This window comes from Myotis yumanensis, unplaced genomic scaffold (genome assembly GCF_028538775.1).
Source record: "Myotis yumanensis isolate MYYU_CA2020_CCGP unplaced genomic scaffold, mMyoYum1.0.hap1 SCAF_6, whole genome shotgun sequence".
NCBI lineage: Eukaryota > Metazoa > Chordata > Mammalia > Chiroptera > Vespertilionidae > Myotis > Myotis yumanensis.
Window position 1 is genome coordinate 63,832,244 of NW_027223757.1, and position 24,241 is coordinate 63,856,484.

Consider the following 24,241-nt stretch of genomic DNA (forward strand, 5'->3'; position numbering starts at 1 on the left):
TCATATAACATTTATATATATTCTTCCCACTCCCACTCCCATTTGCTCAAATTCTGGAGATATTTCTCACAAAATTTTCATATCTGGAAAGAAACCACAGTGCTGCAACTGAAGATATAAATATTAATTTGTTTCTTGCTTGATCTATCCATTTATTGGAGACTGTAAAGAGGAAGTCAATATATTTTTAACCCTCAAAGACAGTCTTTCTTTAGGATTTGACTTTTTTAGAAGAAAGAAAAGTCATGGACATTAATATCTTTTGCTGGTTTTTAGGAATTGTAAAAGAGAAATATTTTCTCTGATCATACACACAGTGAAAAGGTACTAAAATGCTTTTTAATGCAATATTCTTCATATAATAGTTGCACCAACAATAGGATTTGAAATAAATGTCACTCTTCATCTTTTTTTAAACCCTAGAGAATCTTCACAAGAGGGAAGCTAGGACAGATCACAGGGCTTCACACTGAAGTTATTTCTGTGAGGGTTGTGGGAAGGCTCGGCCACCAGGGAGTTCACATCTCCCCAGTCTCAGTCTTCCCACCTGAAAAAGGACAGCATGAGAGTAGGTGACCAAAGGTCCTCCCAGCTCTGCAATCCTATTACTTAAATGTGGCAAAGCAGCAGCCTCTGGCAATTTTTTCCAATGTAAGCTTTATCCATGTATTTAAAAATAAAAGGGATTATAATATGTCTCTTGATTTCTGAGAAAATCTTTTTGTTCAAGCTCAGGGAGTGGTCACCAACCGGTCACAGCTGGCGGGGACTCTCTGACCAAATAATCTTGTCACCAAATACATTGCTGCTGTAAAATAAACAATATACCATTTTAATTCCTTTATTCACTCATTTATTCATTAAGCACATATTTTTACATGGGCCTATTATTGCAGTATTTCCTCCTCTGAAGAGGTTAAAGACCGTATTTGGTTAGGGAGTAGGAACACTGTGTGTGTGTGCGCACGCGCATAAGGAGCCTTCACACTTGCACATTTCCACATGGATTAGACAGTTGATGCTGAGAGATGTTAGAGATTTGTTCAGGGTCCCACGTGTTCAGTGTCTGGGGCTTCTAGAGTATTTCTCATTTGCTTTACCTTGGGCACACGGTTGCCAGCTCTGGGTTGTGTGTTGTTCCATCTGCTTTTGAAATATCCTCCGCACACCACTGTCAAAGAGATTCTCAGAATCACACACACTGAGTCCCCTACCTGGTCTCGCAAACTCCATCAGGGCCTTTGCTGCTGTCATTAACCATGTTATCCACCTCCCCCTGCTGCCTTATCACACCCCAAAGCTGCCATCCCAACCTTGTATTTACCTAAACCCCCTCTCTCTCTTCTTCTAGGATCTCGGATCGTCTCTCAATTACTTCAATCTTTCCCCTTGGGGGAGAGGGAAACTTTTCCTAAGCTTTTATATTTGTATGCACCTCCAGGTGCTTAGAAAATAAAGATTTAGTTTGATTCTGTTGCTTCCTAATCAGTCATTCTCCCTCACGCTTCAACTATTGAATTGTCAGTTACACAGCCTAATCTGTCTCCTCCTTTTCCCCTCCTGGCACTGTTTGGTGTCTTATCTCAAACTCTTTAGAACTGCTTTGCACTTATCAACATCTCTCTTAGAGGCTGCAAGATTGCTTTCAAACCAGATTTCCCTGCTTTCACAGGAGGCTCTCTGAACACCTCTCCCCTGGAGTCCTCATTCCAGTTAGACCTTCCAGGACACCCCTCACCCTTCTGGGATGCTGATTTCTACGCCAGCATACTACCCAATAGCTGGGTTATTTTGGCCTTATTTCTAGGACATGATCTCCCCCCCCCCCCCCCGTCCCCACCCCCCCCCCCCCCCCGCCCGTGATATTGGATGTCCTCCTAACACATGGTGCTGCCCTGCTGATGCTGTCTACTCCTAACCATCAGGTTTTCTTCTAGGTTCTGGCCCCTCCTCCCCATATCCCAGCTTTCTACACTATTGCTCCTTTTTTATGTTTACATCTTCATTTCTCTTCTTTATAATCCTCTCATCCACTTGCAATCCCTTCATTGAGACTTGGTCCTCCTATAGATAAAATACTATAGCAGTTTTATTTTGCCCCATCAAATGGAACAGACAGAGAAGCTGAATGGCAATACAATTGGGAGAATCCATTTATAACCTTCAAAATAGGATCTGAACACAAGGGGCATCTGTGCTTATTCCTGGCATATTGCCCTAGTCCCGTGGTTGGCAAACTGCGGCTTGCGAGCCACATGTGGCTCTTTGGCTCCTTGAGTGTGGCTCTTCCTAAGCCTTAGGAGTACCCTAATTAAGTTAATAACAATGTACCTACCTATATAGTTTACGTTTAAAAAAATTGGCTCTCAAAGAATTTTCAATCGTTGTACTGTTGGTATTTGGCTCTGTTAACTAATGAGTTTGCCGACCACTACCCTAGTCTTCTTTTCTGTCTCTCTCACAAACCCCTTTCTCTCTTTTTTTCTCCCCAAATGTTGGTATTCCCTACAACTCTCTCCCTACATTCTTCTCCCAACACCTTTATTATTTCTTCATCCATCACCTCATTGGTAACTAATGGCCCTCTGTCTTTCGTTCCCAAAGCCAAAATAGGTTACATGTCCACTTACTTATATATCTGGTCTCTCCCTAAAACAAAATTAAGCAACTTCTGCTTTGTCACAGTCACATTTGCTTGAAAGCTTGGAAATGTTGATTCTTTCATCTCTTTTGCCTACCAGACTCTAATCAAAGACTAAGAAGTCCTATTTTCCCTTTGAAATCTCTCCTATTCTCTCTTCCTTCCTGTTCCCAGAACTAAGACTCCAGGCCAGGCCCTTGTCATGCTATGTTGCTGCACCTCACTTCCTCCCAGACACTTATTCTGAGGTAACCACTAGCTTCACATGTGGCTACTGAAGCAAGTCTTTAAAAAGGCGTACAACAGATGTATTGTGAATAGATCATTTAAGTGTATTATCATGTGCTTTGGAAATCTATATTAAGATTGCAATATGACTTTGGATCAACAACAAACCAAAACAAAACAATGGGTTCAAGTAATTGCCATTAACCTTTTTGGTAGGAAAAATGGATGATCTCTCACTGATAACAGTTGTGAATTATGGTATCCATCCTTGAATTAGAGGGATATTCTGTTTTCTTCAGCACAATGTGATGGTTTCTTGACTCTCCTTATTTAAGGTTGTCTAGGCGACCTCACTTTAGTGCCATCTATGAACTTATTTTTATTATTCACTTCCTGCCCCGAAGCCTGGAATAAAAACTCCATACCCACCAGCCCTGGAAAACGGCTCTCGGTGGCATGACCCAACTAGTTTGGGAATAGTAATTTGTAAAGGAACACACCGAGTCCAACACTGAAAGCAAAAATTCTGGAACCATGTAAGGGAATCTTTCCTGCTGAAGGTAACTTCCACTTTCAGTGGAATGCCTTCTATTCCCTTCTACTGACAGAAGGGAATAACGGGCCACTGAAGTATGGTCAAATCAAACTGGTGATCTGAATGACTGTCTAGAAGTCAACATGATTGACACAAATGTGATGACTAATACTTGCTTTCTTTCTTTGTGTGCCTCCTGTCCTACATTTGGAAGGTCTGTAAGACCAGCTCAGTGCAAGACTGAAGTAAGACTTTTTGGCTAAGGTAGCTACCTTGCTCCGCTGGGCTAATTCTAAACCATCTCATTGTGTTTTTCCCTTGGTGGGTCTGAATTTAAAGAAACTTAACTGTCTTTTTTTCTAAGAAAACATTTTGGATGCCAATTTGAATGATCAAGCTTGGTAAAAATGTTGTCCCTAAATAAAGTGACTGTATTTCTTCCAGTTGTCAAGGACACCTTGAATAAGAACAGATGCCCCTTGGGTTCAAGATCCTGTCTGGAAGGTTATAAATAGGTTCCCCCCAAGGTCTTTTGTATTGCCATTCAACTTCTCCGTCTTTTCCATTTGATGGAACAAAACTGCTATAGGATTTTATCTGGCATGGTAAATTTAAAACTAATTTAATGGCACCTTGTAATTCCTTAACCAGACTGCCTATCAACTTCGGAAATACTTCTGAAAGGTTAGGTTGTAAACTTAAGGAGCTAGATCAAGAGTACCTTAGGGATCACAAGGAACAACCATTCTTACACTTGCTGGCCTTCCCTTTACTCTGAAGTGCCACTCTCTAGTTGAAGAAAAGAGTCATGTTCACAAGCCTGAAGAGAGTTAATCAAAAATCAAATGGGAAGGAGTATTTCTACAATGTTCCAAGAACATGGTTTGTGGTGGACACTCAAGTACTGAATAAATGAAAGAAAGAATACATAAGTGAATGAATGAATGCTAAGCCCCATGGAAGGCTGGGTATAATATTTTCCTTCCATGTACTAGAATAAAAAAGTTAATAATATTAGAAACTTAGAGTGCTTACTGAAAATAAACAGGCCGTTCACTTGATTAAAACAACAACAACACACCTTTAGATTACATTACTGTTCATAAGCCATTTTAGGGAGGAAAAAAATAACACCCCCAAAGTATTATAAAGAAGCATCAGTTTCTTTTCTATTTTTGAAAATACTTTGGAGCAAATTAAACATACTCAGAATGTTTTTTTAACTAGAACATTTAGTTTAACTAGTTTAATTACTACTCTTTGAAAATTACTATGATCAGTGGGAACTCCTGTGTTTGGTCTCTGTGTGGGAATGCCCTGAGCAGAATGCCCGCCCACCTGCACAGGCAGCTGGACACCCAACTCCAGACTTTCTCAAGGGTTCTTGAGAACTGACATTCAGCATTTCTCTATATGGTGATCCTGGAGTTTACCTTGTAAATCCCTTCAATAGGAGCAATAGCTAAATGCCACTGGAAAAGGGCCAATCTTTGCTTTTATCCTAAGTCAGTTCAGAGAGATGTTTTTTGTAGCTCAGTAGATGATAAATTAATATCCTTCTTGAGAGAACAGGCTGCATTTTATTTCCATTCAGCTCTGTAGTTCCTACTCAGGGCCTTACACATAGCATGAGGTCAGGTACTGAACAAACACAGAAGAATTATTTCTTAATTTTGCAAATCAGAAATCTGAGAAATGTATCCAGTGACTCAAAACACAGAGAGAAGTATCTAAATTTTCAACTCCACCCAGTCCTAGATTCAATCAGGTGTGAGAAAACAGGTTTAGAGAAATGGATTCCCTAAACTTGGTTACCATTCTATAAATGGTTAAGGAAATCGCATTCAAATGTCTATGCTTTGGAAAAATACAGGTAATTTCCTATCCTATATGCAGTCTTAAGACAATTGCATTTTGAGCCCATGCTTTAATCTCCCAATTAAATAGGAAAACTGCAGCTCGCTGCTGCCAAATTATAGATTCCTTGGCTCACTAAGTAAGAAAACTCATAATGACTATTAACAGTCTATGAAAGAAAAAAATTAAAAATATAGTTTTATTGATTTTAGAGAGAGGAAGGGAGAGAGATAAAGTGAGATAGATTCATGGGTGAGAGAGAAACATCAATAGGCTGCTTCTGCATGCCCCCTACTGGGGATAGAGCCCAAAACCCTGGCATGTGTCCTGACCTGGAATCGAACAGGGACCTCCTGGTTCATGAGCCAACGCTCAACCACTGAGCAACATTGGCCGGGCTATGAGATAAATATTTTTAAGTTCACTACTTTTAACTAGGTTTCAAATGTATTTAGACTTTAATGTGCCTTTTTCTATAATAATTCCACCTACAATAAAAATAACTTCTAATGTATTTACCAACTGTATATAGCAGTCAACTTCTAAAATGGAAAGTATGATCTTTTAAAAATTATTCACCGGATATCTGAGTATCCCCAGATTTCAAAAGTAATAGATAGATATTTAAAAACCTGAGAGTAATTTTAAGCCCTCACTTTCTTATTTTCTAAGAAATCTGAGCCCAACTAAAACTCCCAGAAAAGTTCTCTACTCACCATCTTTCTAGAGGCCTCTGTTAATTACTGCAGTGTGATATGTAAATTAGGTGGCCCGGTCTACTTATGAAGTGCAGTCTTGGAGCTTACAAGCAATTACAGGGTCAATGCATCTCTTGATTAAGAGCAGAGAGCTTTAAGAGGAAGAGAAATCAAATTATACAACATGGTTAAAAGAAATGAAGAGAAACACCATTCTAGAAAGGCAGATGCAAAGAGAAGAAGGAAGAAACAACTAGCAGTGATTTAATTGGGGGGAGGGAGTACAACAGGACAAGTGGGAGACAGAAAGGGAGAAATATCCAGAAAAAAATGTATATGTGGGAGGAGAGACAAAGAAGAAATGTATTTATATTAGTGTGATAAACACACACACACACACACACATACACACACACACACATGAGTATTTTATTTATTCATTTAAAGAAATAAAATCAATTTGAAGCAAATGGTTCTATATTCAGCCATTATGAAACTTAAATGAAGCAATTGCTGCTATTTTTTTAAGTGAATCGTAGGTATTCTGCAATGAAAGTATAAATTAGAAATTTAACATTCACAGGAAATGGTATTAAGAAGCTATTATAGCAGTTAGGGACTGCAATACAAGTTGCTCTACAATTTAAACTAGGAGAATTTAAGGAAATTCTTGTTTGGAAATAAAGTTGTAGCATTTAAATAGTCTCCCTGGTAGCAATAAGCTAGGTGAATTTTGATTAAAAATAAAGAATAAAAACAATGACTTGACGACATAGAAGATACAAGAAAAGAGAGCATTTTGATTTCTTTAGTTGCAATTATTTTGTAAAGAATTAGATAAATGATTCAATTAAAAGACAATGCAAAAATGTAATTAAAAGCTAAAATATATGGTCCAAATAATAAACACTATGGGAGGCAAATAAAGCTACGGAAATAGGCCAGAGCTACCAGGAAAAACTTAATGGAAAAATTAGAACATGAGCTGATTAGAACTTGAAGACAGAAACAAACAGTCCTAATACTACAAAGTTATACCTAATTTGTTGGTACTAGGTCATAAGAGATTTTAACTATCATTCATTTTTTTCAACAAATATTTATCATGCATATACAGTAGGTGCTTGAACAACATTGTCATTCTATATATATAAAAGCCTAAGCGACCGTTACAATGGAATGATCGGTCACTATGATGTGCACTGACCACCAGGGGGCAGACATTTAATGAAGGAATTGCCCACAGGCCTTGATTGCCGATGGGCAACTCCTACATTAAACGTCTACCCCTATTGCCCTCTATCTTTACATAGTTTTATCTCTTGTCTCTACTTTTTTACATGTTTTAAATCTTCATCTATAGCTGCTAGACATATAGAGTTGGAAGTCCCACAGTCACCAAAAGCTCAGCATCTCCAAAGCTAAACTCATTTTATCATCCCCATTATCTTAATCTTAGTTAATGGCTCCATTATCTAGCCAACTACCCAAACCAGGAATAGGGAAATAACAACCCTGTCCCTCTTCCTCAGCTTCCACATTCATTTATTCATTAATACATTTCAATTCTATTGCCATACTATATAGCATGTTTGCTTTATAGCCAGGTGCAAACATTTTACACTTTAACCAAATGTCTGTGAAGCATTTTCCCGTGCCTCATCTCATTTAATCCTCACAGAAGTCCTGGAGTAGGTAGATAGGAGACTTGGTGGAATCCTACTATCATTGTCTCAGTCTAAGTCCTAATTATGTCTTTTCTAAGTTGGAACAACAGTTTCAAAATTGATCTCCTACCTCCAGTTTGTTCCCTTCATGCCATCATTCATAGCATAGCTGGCAGAGTATCAATCTAAAATAGAAATTCAATTGCATTATTATCTGCCTAAACCCCATCTACCTCAAAGACTGTCTATCATCTACAAGATAAAATCCTGGAACTCTAACATAGCAGTATAGCCCTCTACCACAATACCTGTATTTTTCTTTCCATTTTAAATAACAGCTACCATGTTACGTGTAATTATATACATATATATGTATATATATAAAATATTGTGATACCTTGATGTAATACTATTATTCCTATTTTACAGATTAATGGATGGTATTGGAAGCAATTTGCTCATACTCATAAAATTGATAAAGGTAAAGTTGATCATTGAATTCAAATCTAATCATCTTCCCCAGTGGAATTTCTTTGAAGTCAAGGTCTACATCACTCCCTTTTTTTGAACCACCAGCCTCTAGCCCATTAACTGGTACACATATGGCTGTTAATTAAATATTAAAATCAAATGACTGTTTAAAAGAGAGAAATTATAATATGATCATTATAAAAGGTCATCCTCACTGAAGAAGGAATAAAGAGTCTAGAATTACCTCACAGGTACTATAAATGGAAATAAACACTTTGGCTAAGTTTCTAAAAAGTGTGTGTCTTCATATATTCTTAAATTTAAATATCTTTCAGATTATAATATAATCTCCACATTATCAAGAATAACTTTAAGATTCTTTTTATTTTTAAATGAGAGGCCCAGTGCACAAATTTGTGCACATTGAAAGGAAATTAATTAGGAGAAATATTTTAATATCGCTATTCACCCTTTCTCTACAATAGAAGGGTCAACCAAATTCACAATCGACAATGACAGATCGAAACACACATGTGTGATTGGCACCAGTGAGAGCTTTATATATATAAACTTGCTTAATTAGACCTGCTTTCTGATTTAGCTAAACTTTTTCCAGCCCAGTGAAGCACCCCAATTTCTCTTCAGGTAATTGTCAGCAACACAGCAGTAAATATCAACATGAAGCAGATTATTATTGTAGATCACACAGGAAGAACAAAGGGTAAAATATTTAACTGCAGCAGTGTTTGACTATATTCTGCACAGTGTGAAAACCTGAAGTCATTTTCAAGGTCCACCATTTCTTACTTCTTTTCAGTCCAGTCAAGTTTCTAAACTGTCTAAATCTCTGTTTTCTGGCTAATGAAAAGAAAATAGGATTCCACCAAGTCTCCTATCTACCTACTCCAGGACTTCTGTGAGGATTAAATGAGATGAGGCACGGGAAAATGCTTCACAGACATTTGGTTAAAGTGTAAAATGTTTGCACCTGGCTATAAAGCAAGTTGTGTTCCTGGGCTGAAGAAACTGCAAGGAGGCTAGTTGCTAAGGAGAGGAAGCCAGGAGTTGCTACGTGATGTCATTACCTGGAGCCCATAGTGACCGTTTCTGGGCTGGGCTGGGCTGTGGGCCGGATTTTGCCCATGGGGTCGCAGCAGCTTTGACTGCAATTTGGTGGGCTGTCACTCCAGGGTGGTGGCGGGGCCTGTCTAAACTTTTAAGTTTAGAAATAGATGACTTTGGTAACATTTAGGAAACTCATTCTGACACACTGATAAGAAAGGATCAAAGGATCATCTGAAATCTGAGACCCATCAAAAAATTTCAATAATTATTAAAAAATGCAGTTGTATGGCAATCTATCTCCCAGGTTGCAACCAAATACCATTTCAAATAGAATACTTATAAATAGTTGAATAAAAAGGAAATTAAAATGTAAACATCTATAAATCATTAAACATAACTATGAACTATGGCTATTCAACAATTGGACTTTAAGTAGTTTCACACCACTGAGCTGGGATAAAACATGCTATCCTGGCATATTCATCTGCCAAAATAGCCATTTGCAATTAAAAATTAAAACTGGCACCATTTCTTCAGAAGCAATAATCAAAAGGTGCAGGCTATCTTCCTTGTTTATAGTGTTTCTTGTATCAAGACTTCATTCCATTTTGAAATAGTCTTTTCTTATGTTTTATTTCTTTTAGGTAATCATATTCCCAATGCTAATATTTTAACACTTTTCAACATTTATAACTATATGGTCCTCCAATACTATAGCATTGTTTAAATTTCTGGAAACAGGTTTGAAGGGTACATGGAACATTTTGCTAACAGGCTATAAAGCAGTATAATTTATATAAGGCCTCTCTACGTTAAAAGAAATCAGTGATTTTTAAGGTATGCAAAAGCAAAAATGAAATGTGAACAATTTCTAGTAAAGTTATTCATTGAGTCTAATTGAGTCTGGACACAGAGAGTGGTCAACAGAGCAAAATTGTATCTTCTACCAGGAAACCAGTAGTACATTTTGGAGATTTGGAGTATCAGTAAGTGAAACAATCTGTATGCATGGGGGGATCTTCTATGTGGCAGACATCATTCTGGGTGCTGATGATATTCCAGAGAACAAGATGGAGAGAGCCCTTGACTTTGAGGAACTGGGTAGAGGTAGGCAATAATAAACAGTTTCCTCCTCCAAGAAGATGAGTGATGTGTTTTGTTGAACTCTCTTTTAGAAAGATCACTTGGGCTACTATGTGGCATAGACCTCTCCAGGAGTTGGAAGTAAAGTTAAAATGACCAATTAGGAGGTGGCTCTGAAGCTCGGAGATTAAGGAATAGAAATGATAAAAAATTAAAAATTTTAAAAAAGGGCAAAGGCCAACAGACATGTGAAAACATGCAAATTAAAACGACAATGAGATGTCATCTCACACCTGCCCGAATGGCTACCATTAATAAATCAACAAACAGGTGCTGGCAAGAATGCAGAGAAAAGGGAACCCTAGTACATTGCTGGTGGAAATGCAGACTGGTGCAGCCACTGTTGAAAACAGTATGTAGTTTTCTCAAAAAATTAAAAATGGAACTCCCATTTGACCCATTGATCCTACTTCTAGGAATATATCCCAAGAATCCTGAAACACCAATCAGAAAGAATATATGCACCCCTATGTTCATAACAGTTTATTTACAGTAGTTAAGATCTGGAAATAGTCCAGGTGCCCATCAGTAGATAAGTGGATAAAAAAAACTGTGGTACATTTACACAATGGAATACTATGCAGCTATATAAAGAAGGATCTCTTACCTTTTGAGACAGCATGGATGGACCTGGAGATTATTATGCTAAGTGAAATGGGCCAGTCTTCTCTAATTATTACATGATCTCACTTATATATGTGGAATCTAATGAACAAAATAAACTGATGAACAAAATTGGTCCAGAGACGTGGAGGCATGGAACAGACTGTCAGATCTCAGATTGGAGGGAGGAGGGATGGGAAGAGAGTAACCAAAGAACTAAGATGCATATATGCATAGCCCATAGACATAGACAACAGAGTGGTGAAGGCCTGGGGTGGGGCAGGGGCTGGGTGGAGGTGGAGAAAGGGAGGGAAAATAGAGGACATCTGTAATACTGTCAACAAGTAAAAAAATATAAAAATAAAAATCAGCAATAACCTTACCACCCAAATAAAATCATCAATACCCTGTTAGTATATGTCCCAGGCTTAAAAAAAAAATCAGATATCTCCATATTACAAATACTCCCCCTAATGATAGTATTTAGGTAACCCACAATATCCTCTATCATCTTGGCTGGATCATAGACACTATTGTACCCATTTCACAGATAAAGATTTGGAGACTCAAAAGGGTGAAACGACTTATTCCAAATCACAAAGCTAATTAGTGGGAAAGTTGGGTGCAAAGAAATTACTCTTCTACTGCTAGCCCCATACATTTTTCCTCTTAATTCTATCAGTATATTCCAAGAAAAATAAAGAACTCTTGGTAGTTCCTTCAGGTTTTGTTCATTCACAAATTCCCCTATGGAAAACTTCCAGGGAAAATTATTTACTTACTCATTAAGTAAGCATTTATTGAAACTATACAAGATACAATGCATCATGCTAGGTGCTTGGGATTCAGACACAAGTATATTTTCTGTGTGGGGAGCTCACGTTCCAGTGGGAGAGACAGACCAAGTAGCACACAATGCCAACACAGTAGAGCAAGCACCATCATAATGACATTCATAGAGTGCCATGGAACCTGAGACCAGGGGTACCTAAATCATTCTGGCAGGCAGGGAGAGATGCCCAATAGGAAGTGATCTTCAATTGTGTTTTGAAGAAATAGTAGGAGCTGGACAGCCAGAGTGCAAGAAGTGGGAAGAGTCTAAGACAGTGGTCGGCAAAACTGCGGCCCCTTGAGTGTGGATCTTCCACAAAATACCACGTGTGGGCGCGCACGTACAGTGCAATTGAAACTTCATGGCCACACTCAAGGGGCCCAAGAGCCACATGTGGCTCAGGAGCCGCAGTTTGCTGACCACTGGTCTAAGAGAACAGCATGAGTAAAGACATGGCAGAGAAGCACAGGACGGTAAGTCTGAGGCTCAGGGTATAAATTACAGATGAGGCGAGAAAGATGGGTAGAGGCCATGTCATGAAAGGTCTTGTGAGCTATTCCAAGAAATTTGGAGTTAACTTACACTATTGTTTCACTTTCCCAAGTCTTAAGATCCTCAGTCCACTTATATCACATTTGTGACCCTCAGTATTCCCTCTAAAGTTTCTGTAGCAAAGGCCATCAGTTACCTCCTTCATGACCAATCCAATGACATCTTACTCACCTCTTCTAGTCCTTTCTACAGCACTGGAAAGTGAAGACTACAATCTCCCTCCTCTGCTTTTGTGAAAATAAGGTCTCCTGACTTTTTCTTTGGCCTTTTGGTTGCTCTGTCACATTTTTCTGTGGACTCTTAGTCTTCCATTCACTGCTTCATGTTGGTATTCCCCAGACTCTGTCCTCCGCCATGTCCAGATCTTACTCTGCATCTCTGAACTATCTCACTCAGTCTACCCATTGCCTTAACTACCACAGAATTGCTAGAGGCTTCCAAACATGAATGTCTAATGTAGACATCTATATTAAGATCTACATTTGTAAATGCATGCATTCATTCAAAAATATTTTATTGAGTGCTCTCTACTCATCAAAAATAGTTCTAGATGTAAGAGACCAAATGTACCTGGTTCACAGTTGTGCTTTTACCACTTAAAATCTCCACCGAAATGTCTTACAAACATCTGAAACCCATCAAGTCCAAATCTAAACTCATTATATTGTCTTGAAAATGTGCCTCTCACCCTTTGTCCCAAATACTACTTGTTTGGGGTACCTTCATTCTCCATATCACCCAAATCAGAATCATCTTTCTCACATTACATATCAGATTGGTGAAAAAAATCTGCCAATTCTACCTACTTAACATTTCTCTAATTAAACTCTTTCTTCTTGCCTTCACAGTTACTGCCCAAGTTCCTTAGGTAATCATCTCTCAGCTTTCTTGAACAGTTCATGACACATAGATAGTCAACAGACATTTGTAGAATTAATTTATAGATTAAATAATACAAGAAAGAATGGAAAACTTGGACAACTGCTATCATCTTTTTCCAAGCCATACTGACTCCATTTTTTGTTGTTGTTGTTGTTGTTGTTAATCCTCACCCACGGATATTTTTTCCATTGATTTTTAGAGAGTGGGTGGAAGGAGGGGGAAATGAGAGAGAGAGAGGGAGAGAGAGAGAGAGAGAGAGAGAGAGAGAGAGAGAGAAATGATAAAATTGGTTGCCTCCTGCATTTGGCCCACCTGGGCCAGGGATTGAACCTGCAACCCAGGTATGTGCCCTCGACCGGGAATCAAACCTGAGATGGGCCAATACTCTAACTACTTAGCAGCACCAGTCAGGGCCATACTGACTTCATTTTGCACCCTTTGATCCATTTACTGAACCAATGAAAGACAGATATTTCCAAAATTTGTATCTGATTACAACATTCCTTTGATTATCACCATTCAATGACCACTTCTGCCTAAAGCAGTGATGGCGAACCTATGACAAGCGTGTCAGAGGTGACACGCGAACTCATTTTTTTGGTTGATTTTTCTTTGTTAAATGGCATTTAAATATATAACATAAATATCAAAAATATAAGTCTTTGTTTTACTATTGTTGCAAATATCAAAAAATTTCTATATGTGACATGGCACCAGAGTTAAGTTAGGGTTTTTCAAAATGCTGACACGCCGAGCTCAAAAGGTTCGCCATCACTGGCCTACAGGATAAAGACCAGATTCCATTGCCAGCATCTGAGGCCATCCAAGTTCAAGTTCTCAACTCTCTTTCCTTGTCACTGTCCTTATTCTGCAAATACTTAACAGTATCTGGAATTACTATGTTGATTCACAATTCCATTTTTATGCCCAAGCTGTTTTCTCTACCAGGATTGCTCATTTTCCCTTGCTTTTACCACTTGAAAATTAACTACTCATTTGTCAAAACAGTTCGTTCCTCACTTCCTCTTTGAAGCCTGTGCTCACCTTTCTGCCTTCATTTCTACTTCCCTCTCTTTTCCCTTGAGACTTTGTACTTACTTCTATAATAACTCAGATAATGTTGTTTCATACTTGTTCACAAATTTCTAGTCATTCCATTGTGTAGTCATTTCGATCCTTGAGATTGGAGGCCTTTGCCTTATTAATTGGGGATTAGCACATAGTAAACACTCTCATGTTTACAGATGGATAAATGAATGAATGAATGAGTACATGGTAAAGTGTCATGAAAATATTTTAATCAAGGGAATGATATGATGAGGTTTTCATTTTAGGGAGAACATTGTGGTGTTAAAATAGAGCTGAAAGGCTGAGAACAAAAGCTAGATGATTAAGTAGGAGAATATCACATATAATCCAATGGAGAAACATTGAGAAACAAGAGTTAGTGGCAGTCATGAAGGAGAAAAGGGAACAGATTTGAAAAAATATTTGGAAAGTGAACACATAGAATTTAATGATCATTTGAATGGCCATTAGGAGCAAGTATGAGAAAAATGAAGGCATCAAGGATGACTTCCAGGTTCCTAGCTTGGGTGGCTAGACTATTTTTCTAGTTTAAAATATCTATAAATTCCGATCTATTACATTACACCAGACAAAGATACACTGTACAAAGCGATGAATTACATGTATCTGCCACAGTTTCCCATGCTACTTCTGAAAACCACATTTGATGCATAAGTGCAAATCATGTGTTCCTCTACTACCACCATTATTGTAAACTTTTCCTAAAAAGAGGGGGGATTAAAAATAGACAGACAACATTCAAAGAATTATGTCCCCTCATAGTTGAACAGCTTATCTATTAAGCAAAGAACAGGTGAAGACAGAAAACACCAGGAAACATAGTTGTCTGGTAAATCTTAAAGAACAGTAAGGGAATGGACTTTCTAATCTCCACCAATTTATAAAGATTGGAAGCAAGTATCTGAAGTAAATCATCTCTTGTTCTTGCCAGCGATCTCATCAGGAGGCTAGGATATATATATATACTAGAGGCCCGGTGCACAAAAATTTGTGCATTCGGGGGGGGGGGGGCCCTCAGCCCGGCCTGTGCCCTCTCGCAGTCTGGGACCCCTCGGGAGATAACGACCTGCTGGCTTAGGCCTGCTCCTGGGTGGCAGAGGGCAGGCCCAATTCCTAGGTGCAGCCCCTGGTCAGGCTCAGAGCAGGGCTGATTGGGGAGTTGGGGCACCGCCCCTTGTCATGCACAGAGCAGGGCGGATTGGGAGGTTGCGATGCCACCCCCAGTCACGCTCAGGGTAGGGCCGATTGGGGGGTTGGGGCACCGCCCCCTGTCACACTCAAGGCAGGGTCGATGTGGAGGTTGTGGCGCCAGCCCCTGTCACTCACAGAGCAGGGCCCATCAGGGGGTTGGGGAGCTCCCCCCTGTCACTCACAGAGTAGGGCCGATAGGGGAGTTGGGGCACTGCCCCCTGTCACACACAAAGCAGGGCGGATCAGGGGGTTGGGGCGCTGCACCCTGTCATACTCAGGGCAGGGCCGATGGGGAGGTTATGGCTCTACCCCATCACACACAGAGCAGGGCCGATCAGGGGGTTGGAGCGCCGCACCCTGTCACACACAGAGCCGCAGGGCGATGAGGGGGCTGGGGAGCTCCCCCCTATCAGGCAGAGAGCAGGGCTGATCAGGGGTTTGGGGCGCCTTCCCCTGTCACGAACAGAGCAGGGTGGATAGGGAGGTTGTGGCCCCGCCCCCTGTCACACACAGAACCACAGGGCGATCAGGGGGTTTGGGCCTCCCCCTGTCATGCTGATCCCGGTGCCAGGAGGCCTCACGGCTCCACTGATCCCGGTGCTGGCAGGCCTCGCTGCTCCGCTGATCCCGGTGCTGGGAGGCATATTACCCTTTTACTATATAGGATAGAGGCCTGGTGCACGGGTGGGGGCTGGCTGGTTTGCCCTGAAGGGTGTCCTGGATCAGGGTGGGGGTCCCCACTGGGGTGCCTGGCCAGCCTGGATGAGAGGATGATGGCTGTTTGCAGCTGGTCACACACCCTTCAGGGTGGGGGTCCCCACTGGGGTGCCTAGCCAGCCTGGATGAGAGGATGAGGGCCGTTTTCAGGCTGGCGGCTGACTGAAGCTCCCAACCGCTCTTTTTCTTCTTTTTTTTTTTTATTCTGGGCCAGCTTTACCTCTGAGGCTTGGCTCCAGCTCTTAGGCCTCGGCTGCTGAAAGCAGGTATCTGGTTTGTTTGGGTTCTATAATCGAAACACTGTTTCAACTTCAGCTCTGAGATCCCGGCTGGCTGAAAGCAGCTTTCTAGGGTTTTGTTTAGCTTCTATATCTGTAACAATGTTTCAAACTGCAAGCTAAGAGGCCGGCAGCGTCAGGCGGGGAACGGGAAACATTGGCTTCCTCCGTCACTGAAGCAAGCAAGCCTCCTGTTCGCTTCTAGCTGCCTGGCTGCCTGCCGCCATCTTGGCTGGCAGTTAATTTGCATATCGCCCTGATTAGCCAATGGGAAGGGTAGCGGAGGTACGGCTAATTACCATGTTTCTCTTTTATTAGATAGGACACTTTACACCACATATTATACCATTAAAGATACCTTTATAATAATGATTTTTGCATAATTAACAATATTTTTTTTAACCTAAAACAGAACTTTAAACACACTTTTCTTGCTTCTTGGCAGTGAAAACTTGGGTCTACCAAGTGAATTCATCCCTGAAGTACCTCATTAATCACAGTGCACTTGTTCTTGGCAAGAGCCTTAATGTGCTACAAAAACTGTTATTAAAGTAAGATTTGGGGATTCCCAGGCTGGCAGGGAATTAGTTAGTTACACCCCTCTAGAAATAATTTTCTTATAATTTCCTTTATTATTAATAGTCTTGTTAGACTCACAGCTCAAACTAACTTTCCTTTATTCATTTAACATCCAACTATTCTAAAGCTCATTTAAAATCATAAGCAGCAATTGCCAAAGATGGCCTGTACCCCAGGGTTGGCTGTAGTTGCACAATCTCCTAGGAAATGACACTATTCATTGTGTTAATGTGGACCTAGCACCTCTATCTAAATGCTCAAGCATTATAATGTCATACTCCAGAAATATAAAATACAAAACTTCACATTAGCATATTGTACTGAAAACTACATCATTTATTTCATATCTACCACTAAAGACATTGATAGACTGATTAAGCCTAGGGAATAGAGAATTATCCAAACTTGAACCTCTTGAAAAAATCATTTGTCAAAATTTAGAAATTCTGTAAGGCGATAGAAACCTGTTAAACATGAACATACTGGGGGGGGGGGGGGGGGGGGGATGTTGTACCCATTTCAGATTCAAGGGCAACACATAGGACATATAAAGGGTCAGCACCAACAAAGTTTGTCTCTAACCCTCTGTGAATATACAATGTATAATTTACTCCAAATTAAAGGCCACGAAAGGCATCATAATGTAAATTTCAAAGCTATAAATATTTTAAGCATACTCTTTTTTAAAAAGTCATTATCCATACAGTATATATTTTGCTGCCAAATTGAGTGCAGATCATTATTGCTGAATGTTTTAGTAGATCCTGACAGGTCAAAATTATTTATCAGGCTCATTAGGTAATAGGGTTAATTATATATCACTTTGGAGGGGGGTGAACATAAAAAACATCAGTAATGTTTCTCTCTGTCTATCATTTATTAAAGTAACCACATCTAAATCGATGTGAATCTTACACAAGTGAATAATAAATGTTATGGCTTTTGATGGAATAATAATACAACACAACGATCTCCTTGTATACATTGTAAGATGGAAAGTTGGCTGGAATATTCTACCTAATGTTACATGTTCACATCAATCCAGGACTGTAAAATTTTCCAGACACCAGAGCCCCACAGATTGTAGACTCCACCAATTTCCTGACTCGTACGTGGTCAAATTCCAGGTTCACCTATTTACAAAACCAGCCCCTTCTTGCATGAGACTTCAAAAGAAATTTCAATCCGGGCCAATCCTCCATCCCAGGTGAAAGCTATGTTTGGATGGCAGGCCTCATTTCTAAAAGAAACCTAGTTCACGTTTTCAAAAACCGATTTACTAGGAAACAAGGAAGTACCAGTGGCTGCAACTTTCTCTACTGGTCTCCTAAGGCTGACGTCTTTATATTTTATTTTAACATAAAAAGACAAGAAAAAAAGGAACTAAAAAAGAGAGGAGAATAAGAAAAAGAAGAAAAAAAGAATGAAAAGAGTGTAATGGCATCAAACTACCTTAAAATGTCCAGCTAAACCTAACTCTAACAGAAGACTGAATGAATGGACGTTGTGGGAAAAACAGTAGTAAACTTTAAAGCCACTGAAAGGTTTTAAATGCCTGAGGGAAAAATAAACATTTGCTTCCAATCATTTTCTCATTAAGCATTCTCTGCTAGATGGCGAAGGCTTACTTAACACACACACACTTTGACTCAGCGCCACAAATGCCCACTTAACCCACTGCCTGATCCCTGTCCTGGGCGGCCCACTTGCGCGCCGGCTACTGCACTTCGGCCGGGGCTCCCGCGTCCCAGACTCCCCCGTGGCCTCAGCCACTTTCTTGGGAGCATCACCGGGTCCGGCCCTGCTCGCCTCGTCTAGACCTGAGCCACCTCGGTGGCAGGAAGGGCTACAGGCACTGACAAATTTTCCGTTGGTGGTGGCTGAGGTGGTGGCGAGGCGTGTTTCCGGGCGCACTGAGAACCGAGCTGCTCTCCCCACCGAGCCGCAGCTTCCCCAGCTCCGCCCCCAGGACTCTCTCCACCCGACGTACCCCGCCGCCACCTCCTAACCTCGCCAGTCAACTCTCAACAAGCCTCCCTCGGGCACGCGTCCTCCCTGGGCATTTCCCAGCTCCCAGGCGCCCCGCTCCGTGGGAGTTTATCCGTTGGAGTTTACGTCTCTCGGGACCTAATCGCTCCCCATTAACCGCGCGGCTCAGGTCCCACGTCCGCCTGGCTCCCGCCTTTGGTGCCTCAAGCTGCCCAGCAGCTTATTGGGTGTGCGCGGAGCCAGGGTTCTGTTCGGGGAGGCGGGAGAGGTGGGGCTGCGGGAGGTGGAAGGCTCTACGAGGAAGACCACAAACACGTGCAAAGAAATAAAAGCCACCACGTGTGCGCGTGAGTGTGAGTGTGAGTGTGTGTGTGAGTGTGTGTGTGTGTGTGTCTGCACGCGCGCGCACCGGGCCAGGGCGTGGGCGCGGAGCGCGTCCCAGGGGACCAGGCACACCGGCCCCCCGACGCGGGCGTGGCAGGGGGCGCGCGTGGGGCGCGGGTACTCACACGAACGCGTGGTAGATGAACGCCCAGCCGCGGGGTCTCTCCAGCACGTTGTACAGGTAGTTCTGCACCCGCCGGTACTTGACGTTGCGCCGGCAGCTCTGGCTACTGGTGTACGAGAGCGGCTTCCCCAGCAGGCTCATCCGGGCCCCCTGCTTGCCCCGGCGGCTCTCTCTCAGGCCGCCGCCGCCGCTGCCGCCGCCGCCGCCGCCGCCGAGCGCGGCCGCGCGGGTGCCCAGCAGCAGCAGGCCGTCGCCCCTGGCGGCCGCCGAGTTCAGCAGCACCCTGCCCCGGCCCGACTCCACATCCTTCATGCCGCTGCCCAGGCGCCCCCCGCCCGCCGCCGCTGCCGCGCCGCTCTGCACCCAGAGCCCGGCGGCGCCGCCCTCCTCTCCTCCCGCGTGGTGGCGGGGCATGGCATCACCACGGGCACCGCGAGGGGGGCGCCAGCGCCTGCGGCGGGGGCAGCGGCCTCATGCGCGCGGGCGGGTTTCAAGGAGGAAGCCGCGGCGGACCTGAGCCCTCGGGCCCTCGACCTCGGGTTTGGGGGGGGGTGGAGGCGGGGAAGCCAGAAGCTTAGCAAACCGCCGGGGCTTCGGGATTAGGTTGCAGGGGGTGTGCGGAGGAGGAAGAGGAATTCCAATTTCTAGCAGCCTTGAGCTTCGAATTCGCAATCCGGACCTGTTTGGGGCATCACTTGGAGGGTTTCTCTCGCTCCCTGTGATTCCCGCGGCTACCACTCCCTCCTTCCGAAGTGTCCCCGGGGCTGGAACGGGTGGTGCGGGGCGCTCCGAGGCGCGCTCCCACGCGCGCACACCCAGCCCCAGGCTCCCCCTTTCTTCTCTCCCTCCACTTTCCACGCCCAGGCTGCGTCTGCCCCCTCCCCCGGAGGGGACGGGGCTGCAAAGCTCCCCTCGGAGGCGCAAGTTTGGTTTGGTCCCCTTTGGGGCTTTGGAGCTGTCCGGGAGGTTAAGTCTGCCTCGTGCCCAGAGGAGAAACTGCAGCTGCAGGTCGCTGCTCTCTCCCGGCGCTACGCTGCTGCGCCAGGTCCTGCCATCCTTCGGCAAGGGGTGTGTGAGCGGGACCGGCCCTGCCCTGCCCTGCCCTTCAGGTACCAACCAGTCCCGAGCCGGCGCGCCGGGCTACGCTCCGGGCAGTGGCCGTCGGGTCCCGCACTGCTCTCCAGTCCTTGGCAGTTTAGTGCGGAAACCCCGCAAGGCATTACTGCTGAGAAGGCGAGGCGGGGACCGGCATCTCCCCGCGGCTCATTCCATCCCAGGATTCAGACAGCAAGCTCGCGAGTAAAACTCTCCATCCTTCCCAGCCCTGGGGTGGAGTATGGGGAGGGCGTAAAAACTCCAAAGTGGCTCGTCCGCGGGTGAACGACTCGCCTGGGGGCTCTGCCTGACAGTGCCGAGAAGCACGGGAGAAAAAACCCCGGTTCCCTCCGTCAAGAAATTTCCATTGAAGTCCGAGGAAGTGTTAAAACTGCGAAGTCTCGCAGTGGCGGAGGCGGCCCCAGGGCCTGGGAGAAAATCCTGGAGGGTGGGGAGCCCAGGACACGGGTTTCTTGGAGTCCCCACCCTACTCTAGTCTGCTGTGACTTACACGGCGAGGGGCGCGCGGGGAGTTAAGACCAGCGAGGTCTCCCACCACCCCTGACACTCCGATAGCCAAAGCCCGCGCCCTCGGCCAGAAGAGAGGCCACGGTGCCACAGGCTGAGTGCGGCCTCTGGCCTTCAGCAGTTCTGTATTATAATAAAGTCTAAGCAGTGACACATCACAGCGGGCGTGGGGAGATTGGAAGGACCCAGGCTTGGGAACTTCTAGCAGAGATGACCTCCCCTGCCCACCCCCCAGCCCCAACATGAAAAGAAAATGATCATCACTAAGTTAAACTGAAGGAAAGAACTGTAGCCCCCACCACAAAACCATAGCACACAGTGGCAAAGTAGTGATTCCTCGTGCCTTATTCCTCCCAGAAGACTAAAGCCCAGGCAAGGCTAAAGCAAACGTCTTATTTCTGCTGTCTCCTCCCCTCGGAGACACTCTCCCAATTCTCTCCTGTACACACACCCACTCCCCCGGGACAGCTCCTTTCTGCCTCTGGCAGGAGTTCCATTAGAATGTTTTGCTTTTTATTGTTGCTGCTATTATTTTCCTGAAGCCTTGGTGCCGGCTCCCAGCCACTGGCAGGACCCTGCTTTCCTTCCCTCCTCTTCCCCAAGCCCGTCCATGGCAGGCACTAGCTCCAGGCAGCTGCTAAAGGTGCCACATGGCTGACTGTGCGCCAAGCACCAATACCCAGAGCCACTCTCGCTTTCCCTTATTACCCTTCACACCCACGCGATGTGGAGGTGCAAGAGAGATTGCTCCATGCTCTGCTATTCCAGGCAGATGCGGAGAGCGCCCCGGAGCAAGCTCTCCGATCCTGTGGCTGCGCTAGGGCCCCGGCTTCTGGCTGGGGGGAGTTTGCTGTTGCTATATTTAGACTCCCGGCGGAGTTTCTGTGCAGGGACTTTCAGGGTGAAAGATCTAGAGACTTAAAATGACTCGCGTGCACTCTTTAAACTTGAAAATCTTGGCTTTTCTGCAGGCAGGAAAATGAAAACTATTTCCTCTTAACCAAGAGGTTTTTATTCTTGCAAACTTTGACCGCCGCGGCTGCCGGAGTCAGACCACTTCCATCTCATTGGTGTGGTGGGGCCGGGCGTGCAGGCAGGAAGTCTCTGGAAGGCGGGACGAGGATGTTTCCCCGGAAGAGAGCCAGCTGCTTAATTATCCGGCGATGCCTGCCTGGTGGTGCAGCAATAATATCAGTGAAACCGTGTTGTTGATGAAACAAATGCAATTAAACTTTAAAAAAACAAGATCCGTAAGTGGGAAGGACCTTTGGGGTCATCTCTTTTGGAGTAACCCCTGGTTAGAGCGAAAGCCCAGAGGAGACCGGACCCAGCATCCACAGGTAGTTAGGAGGAGGATTAGTATAAAACCAGCCATCACCCTCCCAGTTCTGTATGCCTTCCACTCATTGGTCGGCATCTCCATCAGAATATGTATAGGGGTGGGTGGGTGGGAAGAGATTAATCAAAGAACTTGTATGCATATATGAATAACCCACAGACACAGACAATAGTGAAGGCCCTGGGCTGGGGAGGGGTGGAAGGGGTCAATGGGGGGAGGGGGGAGTACAACTGTATAACTTTCAACAATAAAGATAAATTTAACCCCCCCCCCCCCCCACCACCACCACCACCACACACACAGACATACACAAAGCAGATGGCTTTATTTAAGTGTGGCTGCATAGCCTCTCCTATCAGATTCTCTGTATCTCATTTCCTTTAGTACCTGCTAACTTTCCTCCAAAGGCAGGAATTAACTGTGGGGGAAACAAAGTATTGTGATTAAGCTTTTTCTGTCGTTCCTTTGAATACAGATGTTGCTAGGAAACTGCCTTTCATTCTTTTTGCTGAAATATTAAAACCCTAATATCAGAAGAGAGGATGGGCATATTGGGCAAAGATTAAAACAAAAGAGTGTATAGTGTGTGCATAAATAATTACATTAGAGCATTATAAAGAGGCAAAAACCTTAAAAGACAACCACCTTTTTCAAAGACAAAAGTTTATTGCGAGTGTAGAGCATGTGAGTTGTTTGGCCCTCTCCATTCTTTGGAGATGGGTTTGATTTCAATCACTCGTTCTCTACACATTGTAACATGCCTGCCTGAACTTTGATCATGGAAACTTCTTTTCTCTGAAGTCTACATGGAGGTGGTTTCAGTTGAAAATAGTTACTAGAAATATTTTATTTCAGTGTGTTTCTGTCCCATTATACTTTTCTTCTCAAGGTACTCTAAAATAGTAACATTGCAAATTCTATACAAGAGGTAGAGATACCCACGAGAGTAATATTGCAAATTCTATACAAGAGGTAGAGATACCCACAAGAGACTTGAATAACTGAATCTGAGCTGTTTTCACAAAATGCTCTCCCCCTCTCATTTTTTTCCTATGCCTCCCCATCTTCCCATTAGCCTTAGCCCTACCACTTCACATAGCTTCCCATCAAGTCATGTTCTGATCAACCAGTGATTAATACAATGCCACTTTTTTTAATGATGTGGGTGTACTTTGAGCCATTGTGGAATTCCTGGGCCAACCAGAGTGGTAATAATAGATAGATTCCTCAAAACTGAAGGCAAAAGGAAATTTACTGAGGAAGAAATGGAAATCCATTGTTGGCTGCTGTTCAATGACTTGCCTGAGGCTCTTGTTAGCCTTGTAGGCCTAGAGGTAGAACTGAAGTCTCCTTGCTCCTGAATAGAAAGCCCTTTAAGCTATGTCACCCTTTTCCTCAGCTTTTATTTCCCCTCTATCAAGTTATAACCAAACCAATAAGCATAACAAATTTAATTGCATTTGTTAGGTATCTTATTATAACCATTGGTTCAGTAAACATATTTACCTCCTCTTTATTATTTAAAACATATCAGCATTGTTTTAATCAATCAAGAATTCTTACCTGTAAGAGATATGATGCTATGTTTTTCAAAATGTTTCTCCAACAAGCAGAAAATAATTGGAGGACCCAGAGCAATATCAGAGGTCATTTGAGCCTGGTTAGAGGACATGAAGGTTCTAACACAGTAGGGATCCTAGCCCAGCCCCACACAGGGGCTGAGGTCTGGCCCTTTCAGAACAGCCTTTGCCCCA

The 24,241-nt window shown here is 43.3% G+C and overlaps 1 protein-coding gene across 3 annotated transcripts in view; it reads right to left on the minus strand.

The window, feature by feature from the left end:
* KCNQ5 (potassium voltage-gated channel subfamily Q member 5) overlaps positions 1-19,939 on the minus strand; it is a 513,730-nt gene extending 493,791 nt beyond the window's left edge. For all 3 annotated transcript variants that reach the window (XM_070418240.1, XM_070418239.1, XM_070418238.1), the window contains exon 1: positions 19,527-19,939. In XM_070418240.1, the coding sequence (XP_070274341.1) occupies positions 19,527-19,939 (413 nt within the window). The remainder of the gene's footprint in view (positions 1-19,526) is intronic.
* Between the last annotated feature and the right edge of the window lie 4,302 nt (positions 19,940-24,241).